Source organism: Bos indicus x Bos taurus, chromosome 13 (genome assembly GCF_003369695.1).
Source record: "Bos indicus x Bos taurus breed Angus x Brahman F1 hybrid chromosome 13, Bos_hybrid_MaternalHap_v2.0, whole genome shotgun sequence".
NCBI classification, from domain to species: domain Eukaryota; kingdom Metazoa; phylum Chordata; class Mammalia; order Artiodactyla; family Bovidae; genus Bos; species Bos indicus x Bos taurus.
Window position 1 is genome coordinate 45,444,208 of NC_040088.1, and position 17,019 is coordinate 45,461,226.

Consider the following 17,019-nt stretch of genomic DNA (forward strand, 5'->3'; position numbering starts at 1 on the left):
TGAATCTAAATGACTCAGAGCCCCCCATTCACTCTTAGTAGGTATGGACAGGGTCTTCCTTTATTTTTTCCATTAGCATTTAATTGTTTTGTTTTTTATTTTTAACTTTTTAATGAAGTAATAGTTGATTTTCAATATTATGTTAGTTTTAGGTGTACAGCATAGGGTTTCAGTATTTGTATAGGCTATGCTCCATTAGAAGTTACTAGAACTGACCTGATGATTTTTAAATAGTTGGGTTTGGCTAATCTCTAGGACTCATTGTTTTACATATATAAATGGTAAGGTGTAGACTTCAAGATTTCTCTTTTTAAAAAAAAAATTCCCAGAATCTTAAAATGCTGTAAGTTCTAGCTGAAGGCTTTCACTTGAAAACAGGGTAAAGAAATACCTAAAGCTGCCATGTGTGTTTTTCTGTGTGAGTCGTGAATCTTAAACATGTTTGGAGAAGAGCAAGAGGTGAGGGAGTTTAAGAGGTAAAAGCACTTTTGCTTTCAGGCCTACAAGCCTTCGTCCGTACAAGAATTCCTCTGAGGCTGGGGATGAACTTTTGGAGAAGAGGAGAAGGATCTGGGAAGCAGAGTTTTGGAGGAGGCTGGTGGTGGAAGGCAGGAAGTTGGTTTTGTTTTTTTTTGTTTAGGCCCAATCTGGGAGCACGTGGGATCTTAGTTCCCCTTAGTTCTCACAGGGGTTGAACCTGTGCCCCCTGCATTGGAAGTGTGGAGGCGTGGAGTCCTAACCTCTGGACCTCCAGGGAAGTCCCAGCAGCTGGTTTTTTTGTTTTTTTAAATTTTTTTAGTTGGACTGGTTTGGGTGTAGATACAGACAGTTGAAGCTCAACATTCAGAAAACTAAGATCATGGCATCTGGTCCCATCACTTCATGGGAAATAGATGGGAAAACAGTGGAAACAGTGTCAGACTTTATTTTTGGGGGCTCCAAATTCACTGTAGATGGTGATTGTAGTCATGAAATTAAAAGATGCTTACTCCTTGGAAGGAAAGTTATGACCAACCTAGATAGCATATTAAAAAGCAGAGATATTACTTTGCCAATAAAGGTCCGTCTAGTCAAGGCTACGGTTTTTCCAGTGGTCATGTATGGATGTGAGAGTTGGACTGTGAAGAAGGCTGAGCACTGAAGAATTGATGCTTTTGAACTGTGGTGTTGGAGAAGACTCTTGAGAGTCCCTTGGACTGCAAGGAGATTCAACTAGTCCATCCTAAAGGAGATTAGTGCTGAGTGTTCATTGGAAGGACTGATGCTGAGGCTGAAACTTCAATACTTTGGCCACCTCATGTGAAGAGTTGACTCATTGGAAAAGACCCTGATGCTGGGAGGGATTGAGGGCAGGAGGAGAAGGGGACGACAGAGGATAAGATGGCTGGATGGCATCACCGACTCGATGCATATGAGTTTGGGTAAACTCTGGGAGTTGGTGGACAGGGAGGCCTGGCGTGCTGCGATTCATGGGGTCGCAAAGAGTCGACACGACTGAGCGACTGAACTGACAGACAGTTGAAGTTTTTAATGGATTTCCAGCATCTCTGTGGCTGAGTTAGCAAGGTTGATTTTTCAAGGGTATGTTGGACTCCAGTTAGTTTCTCCAGTCCCTTTCTAAAACATGGTCTCAAAAGTGAAAGTGTTAGTCGCTCAGTTGTGTCCAACTCTTTGCAACTCAGTGGACTGTAGCCTGCCAGGTCCTCTGTCCAAGGGATTCTCCAGGGAAGAATCCTGGAGTGGGTTGCCATGCCCTCCTCCAGGGGATCTTCCCGACCCAGGGATCGAATCCAGGTCTCTCGAATTGTGGGCAGAGTCTTTACCATTTGAGCTACTCGAGAAGCCCCCCTGAAGAAAGATGGTCTAGACCAGTGGATCTAGCATCAGCAACACGTGGAAGGTGTGTTAAAACAGTTTCCTCGTCCTTTCACCCCAGAAATTCTGATCCAATAGGTCTGGGATCCACCAGATCTTTCATTTTTCAAATCATTTCCAGATAGTGTGGTCCAGGAACCACACTTTGCGAACCACTCAACTAGATGTAAAACACACAGTATCAGGGTTGGAGCATTTTCTAAAATTAGACTTTTGGCTCAGAGTCTTGATTTGGAAAAATCTAGACGCTTTTCTGCTGGTGGAGCTTTTGAAACTGCAGCTGACAGCATCCAAAAGCATAATAAAAACACAAGCGTCCACACATTGCTGAATTCTGGTGCAAACAAAAGAAAACACTTCCAAAAGAATTCTACCCCCCTCTACCAGCAGCTGCACATTCCAGCAGCAGCGACTCACCTTCGGGAGTTTTTCCAGGCAGTTTATCAGATGATTGTCTTCAAAGCGAGAGAATGTGCTTGCAGGGCATCTGATTAATCTCTCTTTTAAGGGCAAATGTGGGCTGGCCTTTTGTTATCATTCTCAGCAGTTTAAAAAGTTGGCTGATGGGACCTAAGGGGTTATTGGGCTTGACCCTGAGGAAGGTCAGGGAAGAGCAGAAGGCACCTTGCAGGGTGGGGTCAGGACTCAGCGTTCAACTCCTGACTAGTAGGGAGAAGTCCAGGACAGACCCCAGGCCTGTTAGCTCCTGTTAACTTCTGTTAATCAGCTGAATGACCCACTGGCTCCAAGTCTCCCTGTCTGTAAGTTGAGACTCTATCGTTTCTGAGCTGTCTTAGGCAGAGCCCTTAAGGTCCTCGGATTTGCTTGAGGGGCATCTGATGGAGGAGGGTTGCTGGACAGTCAGGGTTCCTATCCGCGCCCGCCTCCGACCAACCATCATGTCCCTTATGAAACACATCTCTGCTTTGCTTCTATATGTTGGCTTCCCTGAGATGTTTTGTTTGCAGGATGTGGCTACAAAATGTCTGAGGACCCATGGCCTCTAGGGTCCCTTCTATTTCTAAAACTTTTACAAAAGGATAGCCCTTTGTAAGTCATTACACAAAAGGTCTTCAGTCCAGTAATTGTGTATCAGTTGTGGATGAATTTTTGGTGAAAGTTTCAGATGTTTGAGAATTCCCTATCCCACCCCATCCTCAGCAGTCTTGAGGGGTCGAGGGATGGGGCAGGTGGGAAAACATCCCAAAGGGCTGCCTCACACGTCTGCACCCAGCACTGCCCCGCCTCTGGCCCCAGGGCTAGCTGTTCTTACTAAGCAGGGCTCACTCCTTGGAGCTGAGAGGCGCTTCCACCAGGAACCACTGTGCCTGAAGTGGGCAGGGCTGCACTCCTGAGCCCTTGGACCTTCCTTCCTGTCAGTGTGGTCCTGGTAGGACTGTCAGCAAGATAACAGTCACGTGATCATGTGGGCCAATCATAGCTCTCTCTCAGAGATGTCGCTCCTGAGGGGCAGAGATAAGTGCCTTTGGAGCTGGTCATCCTGGTGTCCAGGCCACAGCCCGCTGCTACTTGCTTTGCTGGGACTGCACTGGTTTCTATCCTTCCTGAGGCCTGACTCTTTTTCCCTTGGGGTCTGTAGATTACCTGGGGTATTTCTGGCTCCTCAGCCCTTTTCCACTGCTGGGAAGACACCAGGCTTCCTTTCCTTCAGCATTTCTCTGTTGAAGAGGCTTCCTCAGGCTATGTGACAATTCTGAGTAATTCAGAAGCCCATTCACCAGGACCTCCAAGGGGCCTTCCACCTTCCCTGGAGCATCTGCGTGAGACCATCAGTAATGCTGTGCTCTCCCAGGGACAATGCATCATGATGACCCTAACCCCTATTAGTACCAGGAGGGCAAGTGTCTCAGAATATCTTGTCCTGTCCACATACCTTGACTGTCTTAACTGTGTTCATGCAGGGGTGGAGAACATCTTAAGTATTTTAGCAGACCACATTCTACCTGTATGGATGAGAGCCTGTTGCTAACATTCATAGTGCTTTTTAATAAGTCATTAGGAAGTCAGTAAAAACGCACTTAGCAAGGCCTCAGGTATTGGTAGAAATGCAAGGCAGAGGTGTCTTGGGAGAGGAACAAGGTCCTTGGCCCTGTAACATCTCACTGAATTGTTGAAGCATTTAAGTCAATTCCACACATCATATTACTTTCTTATTAAGAGCACAAATACTTCTTCACACCTGTTTGGTTGGTCAAAGGAAGATTGATGAGATAAAAGTTGGTGAATTATCAAAAAGTTTGGTAAGAACATTCAACCTTCTGTTGTGTCATTTCCAACTTTAAAGGAGCAAACACTCTTCACCTCAGCATTCATGCTAAAAAAATGCATTTTGTATTGAAGATGGGTGGTCCCAAGGTAAGTGTCAACAGTCCTCGGGAGAAAGCTATTAAAATTAAGGTTTCCTACTTGAGAGTTTGTCTTTTGACTTCATCAATGGTTTCTTTTGCTATGCATAGCTTTTGAGTTTGATATAGTCTTGCTTGGGCTTCCCCAGTGGCTCAGTGGTAAAGAAACCGTCTGCAGTGCAGGAGATGCTGAAGATGTGGATTTGGTCCCTGGGTTGGGAAGATCCCCTGGAAAAGAAGATTGCAATCCACTCAAGTATTCTTGCCTGGGAAATCCCATGGATAGAGAAGCCTGGTGGGCTACAATCTGTGGGGTGGCAAAAGATGCCACATGACTGAACGACTAAACAGCAGCAAGAAATAGTCTTACTTGCCAATTTTTTATTTTGTTGCTTGTGCTTTAAGTGTCACGTCCAAAAATTCATTGCCAACACCCATGCCAGGGAGGTTTTTTCCTGTTTCTTCTTGGAGTTTTGTTTCAGTATAAAATTATTTAAGTCTCTAACCCATTTCCCCACTCCAGTACTCTTGCCTGGAAAATCCCATGGACGGAGGAGCCTCGTAGGCTGCAGTCCATGGGGTCGCTAGTCAGACACGACTGAGCGACTTCACTTTCACTTTTCAGTTTCATGCATTGGAGAAGGAAATGGCAACCCATTCCAGTATTCTTGCCTGGAGAATCCCAGGGACAGGGGAGCCTGGTGGGCCCCCGTCTATGGGGTTGCACAGAGTCAGACATGACTGAAGCGACTTAGCAGCAGCAGCAGCTAACCCATTTAGAGTTCGTTTTTGAATGGTATAAAATAGGGCTCTAGCTTCATTCTAAAGTAAAGGTTTCAGTGTTAAGGGAAACCTGTTTCTTAGTCTTAGAAACTCAACTCACTGATGAGAGGCTCTAGAACAAATACAGATGTGTCAGATTTTAAGGTTGCGAATGTGTTATCATTGTTCAGTTGCTAAGTCCTGTCTGACTCTTTGCGACCCCATGGACTTCAGCACACCAGGCCTCTCTGTCCTTTACTATCTCCTGGAGTTTACTGAAATTCATGTCCATTGATTCAGTGACGCTATCCCACCATCCCATCCTTTGTCGCCCCCTTCTCCTCCTGTCCTCAATCTTTCCCAGCATAAGGGTCTTTTCCAATGATTTGGCTCCTCACATTAGGTGGCCAAAGCTTTGGAGCTTCAGCATCAGTCCTTCCAATGAATATTCAGGGTTGATTTCCTTTAAGATTGATTGGTTTGATTGTTGTCCAAGGGACTCTCAAGAGGCTTCTCCAGCACCATAATTCGAAACTGTGTTAGTCTCTTAGTCATGTCCAGCTCTTTGTGAGAGCCGGACATGGACTGTAGCCCACCAGGCTCCTCTCTCCATGAAATTTTCCAGGCAAGAATACTGAAGTGGGTTGCCATTTCCTCCTGCACAAGATCTTCCCCACCCAGGGACGGAACCTGCATCTTGTGCACTGCAGGTAGATTTTTACCACGGGAGCCATCAGGGAAGCAATTTTAAGGTTATTGGCATGCAAGCATACTGTTTCTCCCTGAATTTTCTAGATCAAGGCTTCTCAGCCCTGGCACTATTGGCATTAGGGACTGGAGGTTTATTTGTTGTGTGAGGTTGTCCTATGTATTGTGAGATGTTTAGCAGCATCTGTGACCCCTACCCACTCGATGCCGGTAGTAGCACTCCACCTCCCAAATGGTGACAATTAAAAGTATGTCCAGATTGTGCCAAATGTCCCCGGGGGGGGGGGTGCAGAATCACCCCTGCCTGAGAGCTATTGTGGTAGACCAGGTCCAGTGGGCTAACCCAATGCTCTGCTAGAAATGCAGAATCCCGGACGCCGTCCCAGACCTACCAAACAGCAGTCTGCCTGTTAACCAGACCCCCAGTGGTCTGTGTGTTCAGATTTCACACCCACCCCATGGCCTCTCCAAATCGGAATTGTGACCCTCTTGTTGCAGGAGGCAGACGAAGCCCTGCTACGTAACCTGCGTCTTCAGATTGAAGCCCAGTTTCTGCAGGATGACATCAGTGCAGCCAAGGACAGGTACAAAAAGGTAACCACAACCCCTCTTGCAGCCCTTTCCCACCGGAAACCAGTCCGGGGCTCTCGTGGCTGAAAAATGAGATGGCTGCAGTGGGCTGCCCAGGTGAACTGGGCTGGACAGTGCTTAGTGAACCAGACGTGCAGAGGGGGGGGGTGGTTTTGGGGTGTGTGTGTCAGGGGATGGGGTGGGAGCCAGTATCTATGGGAGACATTACACTCCACAGAGTGATTGCACGTGAATCCGTCTTGATTAGGCAAAACTGGTTCAGATCAGAAAATGGAGAAAATGCAAAAACTGTAAATTTTCACTGCTGCCTCTGAGGGAACATGTGGCCCGCAGGAGCCCCCTGGAGAAGGAAATGGCAACCCACTCCAGCGTTCTCGCCTGGGAAATCCCATGGGCAGAGGAGCCTGGTGGGCTACAGTCCACGGGGTTGCAGAGAGTCGGACATGACTTAGCGACTAAACAGCAATAGCAAGAGCCTTCTCTCAGGTACTGCTGTGTTCTGCCCACAGCCCTACCGGCTTCTCGTAGCCTCATGCTGCGGTGGGGTGGGGGTGCTTGGTGTTCTGGGAAAGTCCAGTCCCGGAGCTATGTAACCTAAGGCCAGTGGTCTAACCTCTCTGAGCTTGTGCATCTTGAAAATGCAAGTGCCAGACACTCCTTTCCTGCCCAGCTGTGTCACCTGAGCACAGCAGACCTGAGGGCTGACCTCTCCGGGGACCTGGCCTCCCTCCAGCTTCAGTGTCTGTGTCTCTGCCTCAGGACCTGCTCCAGGCGGCAGAGGGCGGCTTTTGTGTAGATAAAAGGAGGCATCAGGCGCCCTCCGAGCAGGTCACTGTCTGATATCCCGAGGGTCACATTAGCCCGGAGGGAGAAACTCAGGCAGTTCAGGTTTTAATGAGAACTCTTTCCTTCCCTGACAGAATCTTCTGGAGATTCAGACCTATGTCACCATCCTGCAGCAGATCATCCAGACCACGCCGCAGGCAGCTGCCATAACGAGTGGGATGCGGGAGGTAAGAGCAGGAGCCGCAGCAGCAGGGTGGCCACACGTGGGCATTGGTCCTGCAGCCCCAGAGCTGGTGCCCAGAGGCCCAGGGAGAGTCATCAGGTTGGACTGTCTGGGGCCCCCAACCCAACCTGAGCATTCATATTCAAGTTTACTCTTTTGCTCTTTCAGTCTGTAAGTGAACAAGGGTATCTAGACATTTGAGGACGTAAACTCTGCTGCTGACCGTCTTCCTAGGTGTTTGTCCTCTCTTCCTTGTTTAGCTTATAAGAAACTACCAGACTATCTCCCAAGCTCTGTAGCATCACTGCATCCCCGCCCCCAGCCACAGATGGGAGCTTCTGTTGCTTTGCTTTCTTGTCTGCACTGGGATGTTGGGCTTTTATTTTGGTTTTGCTGTTTGCTGTTCTAATAAATGTGTTGTGTATCTTGTTATGAGCATTTTTTTTTTAAGCCACACCACATGGTTTGCAGGAATCTTAGTTCCCGAAAGGGATCGAACCCTCAGCAGTGAAAGCACAGAGTCCTAACCACTGGACCACCAGGGAATTCCTTGTTGAGTATCTTTTCAGTCAAGACATATGGATGCTTATCTGCCATCCATGTATCTATGATTCACGTATCTTCTGTGTTGGACCAAGACCCAAGTCTTTTGCATATATATCTATATCTATATCTATATATTATTGGGTTGTTTGTTTTCTTATTCCCCTTATCAATTTGACCATAATTTTGAATCCAGAAAATTGAAGATAGTGAGTGACTCTGTTTTTCAGGTCAGGCTCTACTAATGAGGAGGCAAGTCTGGGGCATGAAAACTGTCAGGACCGGTTAGAGATGGTTGAAGCTGTTTTGGAATTTGGGTGTAAAACTGTATTCCCAGTATAATGTTCCAGATTCCTTCCTCACTCAGCTCTTTAACAGTTCAACAGGATGTTGACCTATATTTTTTCCTACTGTGGTTTATGGGATTTTGTGATGCATGATACGGTATGTGTAGAAACAGACTGAGAAGGATACAGATTAAAACAGAAATGTCATGTGGTCTTTCTCTGGAGAAGTGTTACACTGAGGTCAGGGTTTTGTGGACTGTTCAGCTGATGAGATTCTGTGTTTTTCTGCAGAGATGACTTAGGATAGAAGTCTGCTCAAGCCCACACCCTGCAGAACCAGTGGGCAAGGGTAGCTGACTGCTTTATGTTTATTTGAACCTAACTTTTTATATCAAAGCTAAAGAAATCCCCAAATTTGCTTTTGGAACATAGTTGAATCCTGCCAAGTAACATCTGAGAGGCAGAAGGGTTACTTCTTTTGGCCTTGATGGGGATATTCTTGTCCACATTGCTCACCAATGACCCCAAGTGAACTGTGTGCATGTGTGTTTAGCTGCTTTAGTTGTGTCCAACTCTGTGTGACCCTATGGACTGTAGCCCACCAGGCTCCTCTGTCCATGGGGTTCTGCAGGTAAGAATACTGGAGTAGGGTGCCATATCCTCCTCCAGGGGATCTTCCCAACCCAGGGGTCAAACCCACATCTCTTTACGCCTCCTGCGTTGGCAGGTGGGTTCTTTACCACGAGTGCCACCTGGGAAGTCACAAGTGAACTGGTCTAAAACACAGCTTTTCCTAAAACATAATTTTCTTTGTCAGAGATTTCTTTCCAGACGCTTTATTGTATTTTGCAAACATTTTCCCCTTTAATTCAAAGGTGTTTTGTATCAGAGCACACTTATAAAATCATAATAGTCTGTTTCCTTGTAGCCCCATTTGTCTGAGTTGTAGGAATGTAGAACCATCTAGACTTAGTTTGATGGCGTCAGTGATTGTCAGAGACCCTCAGCATCACTTGGGAACTTGAGAAAAATGCAGAATCTCCAGCCAGACCCCCCAGCAGACCCACTGAGTCACAATCCCCATTTCAGCAGGATGCTCAGGGATTCATGTGCACTTTGCAAAGCACATTTAGATCCTGGTGCCTCCTTCTTTGCTTGTAAGGGCACTAATCCCACCATGGGGGCCCCACTCTAGTGACCTCATCTCCACCTCCCTTCCTGCCAAAGTCCCAGCCCAGATGCCTTCCCATGGCAGGAGGGGGTCAGGGCCTCAGCCTGTGAATCTGAGGGCGGGGTTAGGGGGATGTGAATGTGCAGAACACAGGAGGCCTCTCCGCTCCTCTACGTGTTTCCTCCCATGACAAGTGTGTGATGCTGAGTCTGGCTTCTTTGTACAGGAGAAGCTCCTGACAGAACGGGAAGCCGCCGCCCTGCAGTGCCAGCTGGAGGACGGCAGGGAGATGATCTGCCTCCTGCAAGCCCAGAGAACCGAGCTGCAGGCCCAGGTGCGCCCCACCCTCTGCAGGCTCATTCTGGTGTCACGTGCCCGAGAGACTTGCGCACGTTTGTCTCACTGTGTTGTTTTGTTGTTGTTTAGTCCCTCTGTTGTGTCCAACTCTTTGTGACCCCATGGGCTATATAGCCTGCCAGGCTCCTCTGTACTGGAGTGGGTTGCCATGCCCTCCTCCAGAGAATCGTCCCGACCCAGGGATCAAACCCAAATTTCCCACATCTCCTGCATTGCACATGGATTCTTTACCACTGAGCCACCAGGGAAGCCCTGTCTCACTGTACATTCTCACAAACTTGGCACACCTGTGTGCCCAGCCCTCAAGTGACAGACAGCGTCCCTAGGGGGGTGACCAGCTGTCCGCATAGACGGAGGGCTGCCCAGGGCACTGCCCTTCCTGCTCAGACTGGAAAGGGCCTGCGCCAGAGGGGACAGAGAAAGTGAAAGTGAAGTTGCTTACTTGTGTACGACTCTTTGCGACCCCATGGACTGTAGCCAACGAGGTTCCTCCATCCATGGAATTTTCCAGGCAAGAGTACTGGAGTGGGTTGCCATTTCCTTCTCCAGGGAATCTTCCTGACCCAGGGATCAAACCCGGGTCTCCCACATTGCAAGCAGACACTTTTACTGTCTGAGCCACCAGGGAAGCAGGGACAATAGATCCCACTAATTTCTGGCTCCCGAGAGGTTCCCTCAGGCCCCCTCCCCCACCAAGGGTAAGCTCCCACCTGTGCATAACCGACCCATTTTTCCCAGTTTAAAATTGTTGTAAAAAATAAGAAATGGTCACAGATTGGGGATTTTAATCCTCCACTCGTTTGAATCTGTGCTTCCTGCTTCTGACCTGAACTCTCTCCTCTGGAATCTGACTGCAGATTCCAGTCAGAGGGGAGACTGGAGAGAGGGGCTGTTTCTGCATTTGCTCCTGCTCAGAATTTGTTAGTGGAAACTTTGCATTTTCACCCCACCCCTTTTCTGTTCTTGGTGAAGCTTAATTTGCAAACTGAACTCACCAGAAAAGCTCGGTCCTATTTCTACAGGCTTCTTTTGTGGTTCACAGGCTTTGCGGGGCACCTCCGTGATTCCTTCAGTTTCTTTCTGTGGTTCCATGTATCTGGCTGTTCTAATGGGGACATTGGGTTAGAACACGCTCCTTCCTGTTTGACCACATTTCCCAAATCCAAAAGTAAATTGATGTTCGGTTTGACAAGTACATGTAAAGGACAAGAGAACAAGAATTTAAACAATCTGCACCTCTACGTATACCATTAAACGTTATATGTTACTCTGTCTCTACTCCACCTGAAAGATGATGCTGTGAAAGTGCTGCACTCAATATGCCAGCAAATTTGGAAAACTCAGCAGTGGCCACAGGACTGGAAAAGGTCAGTTTTCATTCCAATCCCAAAGAAAGGCAATGCCAAAGACTGCTCAAACTACAGCACAATTGCACTCATCTCACACCCTAGTAACGGACAAGGCAATGGCACCCTACTCCAGTACTCTTGCCTGGAAAATCCCATGAATGGAGAAGCCTGGTAGGCTACAGTCCATGGGGTCGCTAAGAGTTGAACACGACTGAGCGACTTCACTTTCACTTTTCACTTTTCATGCACTGGAGAAGGAAATGGCAACCCACTCCAGTGTTCTTGCCTGGAGAATCCCAGGGACGGGGAAGCCTGGTGGGCTGCCGTCTATGGGGTTGCACAGAGTCGGACACGACTGAAGCGACTTAGGAGCAGCAGCAGCACACCCTAGTAAAGTAATGCTCAAAATTCTCCAAGCCAGGCTTCAGCAATATGTGAACCGTGAAATTCCAGATGTTCAAGCTGGTTTTAGAAAAGGCAGAGGAAGCAGAGATCAAATTGCCAACATCCGCTGGATCATCGAAAAAGCAAGAGAGTTCCAGAAAAACATCTATTTCTGCTTTATTGACTATGCCAAAGCCTTTGACCGTGTGGATCACAATAAACTGTGGAAAATTCTGAAAGAGATGGGAATCCCAGACCACCTGACCTGCCTCTTGAGAAACCTGTATGCAGGTCAGGAAGCAACAGTTAGAACTGGACATGGAACAACAGACTGGTTCCAAATAGGAAAAAGAGTACGTCAAGGCTGTATATTGTCACCCTGCTTATTTAACTTATATGCAGAGTACATCATGAGAAACACTGGGCCGGAAGAGCACAAGCTGGAATCAAGATTGCCGGGAGAAATATCAGTAACCTCAGATATGCAGATGACACCACCCTTATGGGAGAAAGTGAAGAGGAACTAAAAAGCCTCTTGATGAAAGGGAAAGAGGAAAGTGAAAAAGTTGGCTTAAAGCTCAACATTCAGAAAACGAAGATCATGGCATCTGGTCCCACCACTTCATGGGAAATAGATGGGGAAACAGTGGAAACAGTGTCAGACTTTATTTTGGGGGCTCCAAAATCACTGCAGATGGTGATTGCAGCCATGAAATTAAAAGATGTTTACTCCTTGGAAGAAAAGTTATGACCAACCTAGATAACATATTAAAAAGCAGAGATTACTTTGCCAAAAAAGGTCCATCTAGTCAAGGCTATGGTTTTTCCAGTGGTCATGTATGGATATGAGAGTTGGACTGTGAAGAAAGCTGAGTGCTGAAGAATTGATGCTTTTGAACTGTGGTGTTGGAGAAGACTCTTGAGAGTCCCTTGGACTGCGAGGAGATCCAACCAGTCCATTCTAAAGACCAGTCCTAGGTGTTCATTGGAAGGACTGATGCTGAGGCTGAAACTCCAATACTTGGGCCACCTCATGCGAAGAGTTGACTCAATGGGAAAAGACTCTGATGCTGGGAGGGATTAGGGGCAGGAGGAGAAGGGGATGACAGAGGATGAGATGGCTGGATGGTATCACCGACTCGATGCATATGAGTTTGGGTCAACTCTGGGAGTTGGTGATGGACAGGGAGGCCTGGCGTGGTGTGATTCATGGGGTCGCAGAGTCAGACATGACTGAGCAACTGAACTGAACTGAACTCCACCAGTGCCGACAGAAGAATCACATGTTGGAGCCCTGTGGGGTGTGGTGGTTTTCGTGGGTTCTCAGTGTTACCAAATTTCAGGACCTGAGTCCAGAATCTCTATTCCTGCCCCACGCACCACACACCCCTCACTGTGCAGTGACTCAGGGGCTTCGGAAAGCACATGGGGGTCTGCAGATGGTCCCCAAGGCAGAGACCCCAGCTGCAGAGACCCCTTAAAACTCATCCTGCTCTGGTGATAAACTGTGGCTTGAGGACCAGGCACGTTGATTTGGTGACTTGATGAGTATGTAGTGTTCTCTGAGGTTCTGAGAGGATAGAGGGAGGGTGTGTGTGTGTGTGTGTGTGTGTGTGCACATGTGTGTATAATGTGTGTGAATATTTTTGAATGTGTGTACATGTGTATGCATATATGTGTGTATAAGTTGTGTGTGTGTGTGTGTGTGTGTGTGTGTGTGTGTGTGTACATGTGTGTGTGTGACTAAGCATTTGGAGAAGTGGACACAAGCCCAGTCACGTTGGCAGAATTCTGTTCTGTGTGCCTGTGGGAACAAGGATCCTGTTTCTTTACTGCCAGTAGTCATTCCAGATGCTGCCCACTCTCCTTGGTGGGTGGCCTCCTCCATCTTCAGGGACATTGACTCTTTCTCATGCATCTACTCTCTTTGATTTCTGCTCTTGAGGGCTCATGTGATCAGGAATAATCTAGAATAGTCTCTCTATTTTTTAAGCTCAACTGCTTAAGAACCTTGCTTACATCTGCAAAGTCCCTTTGCCAACTAACACCACAGAGTCTTGGGCAGAAGCTAAGGGGTAAAGGTCACTGGGGCCAAAAGTCTGCCTGATTAGCTCAAATTAAAACACACACATGTCTGGACCCACCTGAGAGTTTCTGACTCAGTAGGTCTGGGTTGTGGCCCAAGAACCTACCTTTCTGAAGTCCAGGTGCTGCTTGCTAGCCCAGGAACCACACTTGGAGGTCACTAATTTGTGCGGGGGAGGCGGGGGGAGGCGGGGGTGGGAATCCCATGCTGGGTCAGGATGTTCTACATTTGGGCCACTCATGTTCCTGGCCTGGGCCTTCCATAGCCTGATTCATGAGATATTTACAGCTGGCTTTTTGCTAATTTTAAAATGTTGCCATGACTTTCGGATGGAGTAGCTAAGCTGTACGTTCCCAGGGAGACCAGTCATCATAGCCCCTCAGTGGGGCCAGGGCTAGGACTGGGGATGTGGTGGGGATGTTGTGGGGCAGCACTCCTTGGCTCTGCCTATGGTTAGGGCATTCACAGGCTCGCCCCAGACCTGTGGAATCAGGGACACTGGCGAGGGGCCAGCATCTCCTTCAACAAGCCCCCCAGGTGGCTCTGCCAGCTTTGAGAACACTGGTCTGCAGGTTGCCCGCAACAGCACCCACGATTGGAGCTGGGGGCCCCTGCTTTTGAGATTGAACGTGGACCACGCATGAGATCCCTGAACGTGGACCACGCATGAGATCCCTGAACGTGATGTATGAGATGGTACTTATTCCAGGTGCCCGAGAAAGGACAGGCTCTCTAAATTCTCTAAGTTGCATCAGTTGAGTTTTTGTGACAGGAAGTGAAAAAATGCAGATTTTTACGAGTGTGTTGCCCAGACGTCATTTTTTGTGAAAGTCCCTTAGCACCATCTGGTGGCAGGTTTTGGTAAGATGGCATGTAATCTTGGAAAGATATGATTTCTTTTTCCTTTTTGAAATGACCTTGAACCCAAAGGAGTCCAGGGGCCTAAGAGGACTGAGGCAGGAGGTCACCCCTCCAGACGGGGCTCACATGAGGCGTAGCTCAGGATCCCTGAGGACTGTGTGTGCAAAGGCAAGCCCCACAACTGAGCTAGAACACTTGTCTTTTATTCAGATGTTTCTGGCGAGCCCCATGTGAGGTCCGGGAACACCAAGCAGAGCTTGGCTGGGCTCCTGCCTGCAGCCAAGTGGGGAGATGAATATCAGCTGGTCGATCCAAATGGTCCAGGCAGAAATGCCCAGTTACCTGGCTCACAGTGATGTTCAGGCTGCTTTGAGGCCCACGCCTGCCACCTGCCTCTGCCCCCTGTATCAGCTTGACTACTGTTCTCGAAGTGACCCAGGGCTGTCAGTGGGCAGCTCTCTTCCCCTCTCCTCTCCTGACCACCCCTGCAGACCTGGCGCCCGCCTCTCTGCTTCTCACGCCTCTTTCTGCAAGTCCATTTGCTTCTGCAGTGCCCAGGACTGGACTTACCTCCTCCTGGAAGCCTTCCGTGATGCCCCGCCCCCTCCCCCCTCCCCCCACCTCCCCAGCACCCTGGGCCTCTCCGTGGGTTCTCTGACACCCTGTGCTTGACCCTGTGGCCAACCTGGACTGTGGCTCCAGGAAGGAGGGTCTCTTTCTCCTACGATCAGTCTGGTGCTAGACGGTGTCTGAAGCCCACATGGAAGTCAGTCCCCTCAGAGACATCTCGTTAGCCCCCTTTGAGCTGCCGAAAGGGGGGCTTTTACTGTTTCTTTCTGAGCACCCCTCCTTCTGATGGAGGAGGTTTCAATTATTGAGCTTTAACACATGGGTGCTGCGGTCACATCTCTTTCCTATTCATGTGGTAGAAGGGTGAGCTTTGATGAAAGTGTGTCCAGCTCTCATGTTTCCCTACTGCCCAGCTGACTCTGGAATGGATGGAGCCCAGCCACACCGGTTTGTGACCTGCAGGCTTTGTTCTCAGGACCGCTCCATGGAAACGGAGAGTCTTACATGGGGATTCACCCACTCCTGGATGGCTTCTTGTCTCTGAGATTCAGGTCTGGAGGGGTCCTTTGAATCCCTTCATGGAAGCCTTTCCTGGAGCGTGTAGACGCTGGTATGGTTAAGAGGGTGTGGCCACACCAGGAGTCAGAGGCTGTGCCTTGGTGTTTGATGTCCTAGGAGACTGTTTGAATGGAGACAATTTTGTTTATTTTTTAAAATTTATTTATTTTTAATTGAAGGATAATTACTTTACAGTATTGTGTTGGTTTCTGCCAAATATGAGCATGAATCAGCCATAGGTACACATATGTCCCCTCCCTCTTGGACCTCCCTCCCACCTCCTACCCCATCCCATCCCTCTAGGTTGTCAGAGAGTGCTGGTTTGAGGTCTGAAGTGAAGTGAAGTCGCTTAGTCGTGTCTGACTCTTAGGGACCCCATGAACTATAGCCTACCAGGCTCCTCCATCCATGGGGTTTTCCAGGCAAGAGTACTGGAGTGGGTTGCTATTTCGAGTCATGCAGCAAATTCCCACTGGTGATCTGCTTTACATACGGTAATGTGTATGTTTCCATGCTACTCTTTCCCTCTTCTTCCCTGCCCCTTGACCACAAGTCTGTTCTCTACGTCTGCATCTCCATTGCTGCCCTGCAAAGAGGTTCATCAGTAACCATCTTTCTAGATTCCATATATGTGCATTAGTATATGATGTTTGTTTTCTGTTTCTGACTTACTTCACTCTATAATAGGCTGTAGGTTCATCCACCTCATTAGAACTGACTCAAATGCGTTCCTTTTTATGGCTGAGTAATATTCCATTGTATATATGTACCACAGCTTCTTTATCCATTCATCTGTTGATGGACATCTAGATTGTTTCCTGAATGGAGGCAGTTTTAAATGAGGAACAGAAACCTGGCCAAACTCTCTTTGTTTATTTTGAAATAATTTTAGACTTCTCTGATGCTGTGAAAATAGCTCAGAGTTTTCCCATACTCTTCATTCAATTCCCCCAAAGTCAACATCCAAATAGCAAAGCACCAAGGTTGAAACCAGGACATTGGTGAGCAGACCAGACTGGTGAGAGACTTGCCTGAAATCTCACCCCTTACCCTGTTCACAGGTTGCCTGATCCTGGGTCCTGCCTGCATTCAGGTGTCCTGTCTCCTCAGCCTCCTCGAGGCTGGGACAGTTCCTGCCCATCTCTGTTTCTCATGACCTTATCTGTACATAGTGAAGGGTCAGGCTCTCAGGAACAGTCACCCTCCATGTTGTCCAGTGTGTTCATTAAGCTGCATGTGTCAGGCATCCTGTGATGCACATACATGAGGATAGATTCAGACTTTTGCTTAGTTCCCCACGACTCAAAGAATGTGGCCCGGAGACCAGAGCCACAGCCACGGGCATTGTGGAGGAGCCACTTAGAAACCCGGCCCCTCCAGTCCCACTGGAGCTACTGAGCCAGAATCTGAGCAAAACCGTATCCTTGGGGTGGTTCATATGTGTGTTGAAGTTTGACAAATGCTCTTCCAGATGAAGTGGGTTTCAGTCTACATGTTTTATTTTGCTTTTGAGGACTGGCTACGCCTGTTAGATCTTTTCTC

General features: G+C 48.1%; 1 protein-coding gene across 2 annotated transcripts in view; it reads left to right on the plus strand.

Moving 5' to 3' along the window:
- The window catches only part of BFSP1 (beaded filament structural protein 1), a 38,867-nt gene that overhangs the window by 10,858 nt on the left and 10,990 nt on the right, over nt 1–17,019 (plus strand). For both annotated transcript variants that reach the window (XM_027559676.1, XM_027559677.1), the window contains exons 3-5: nt 6,210–6,305; nt 7,223–7,315; nt 9,539–9,646. In XM_027559676.1, coding sequence (XP_027415477.1) covers nt 6,210–6,305; nt 7,223–7,315; nt 9,539–9,646 — 297 coding nt within the window. The remainder of the gene's footprint in view (nt 1–6,209; nt 6,306–7,222; nt 7,316–9,538; nt 9,647–17,019) is intronic.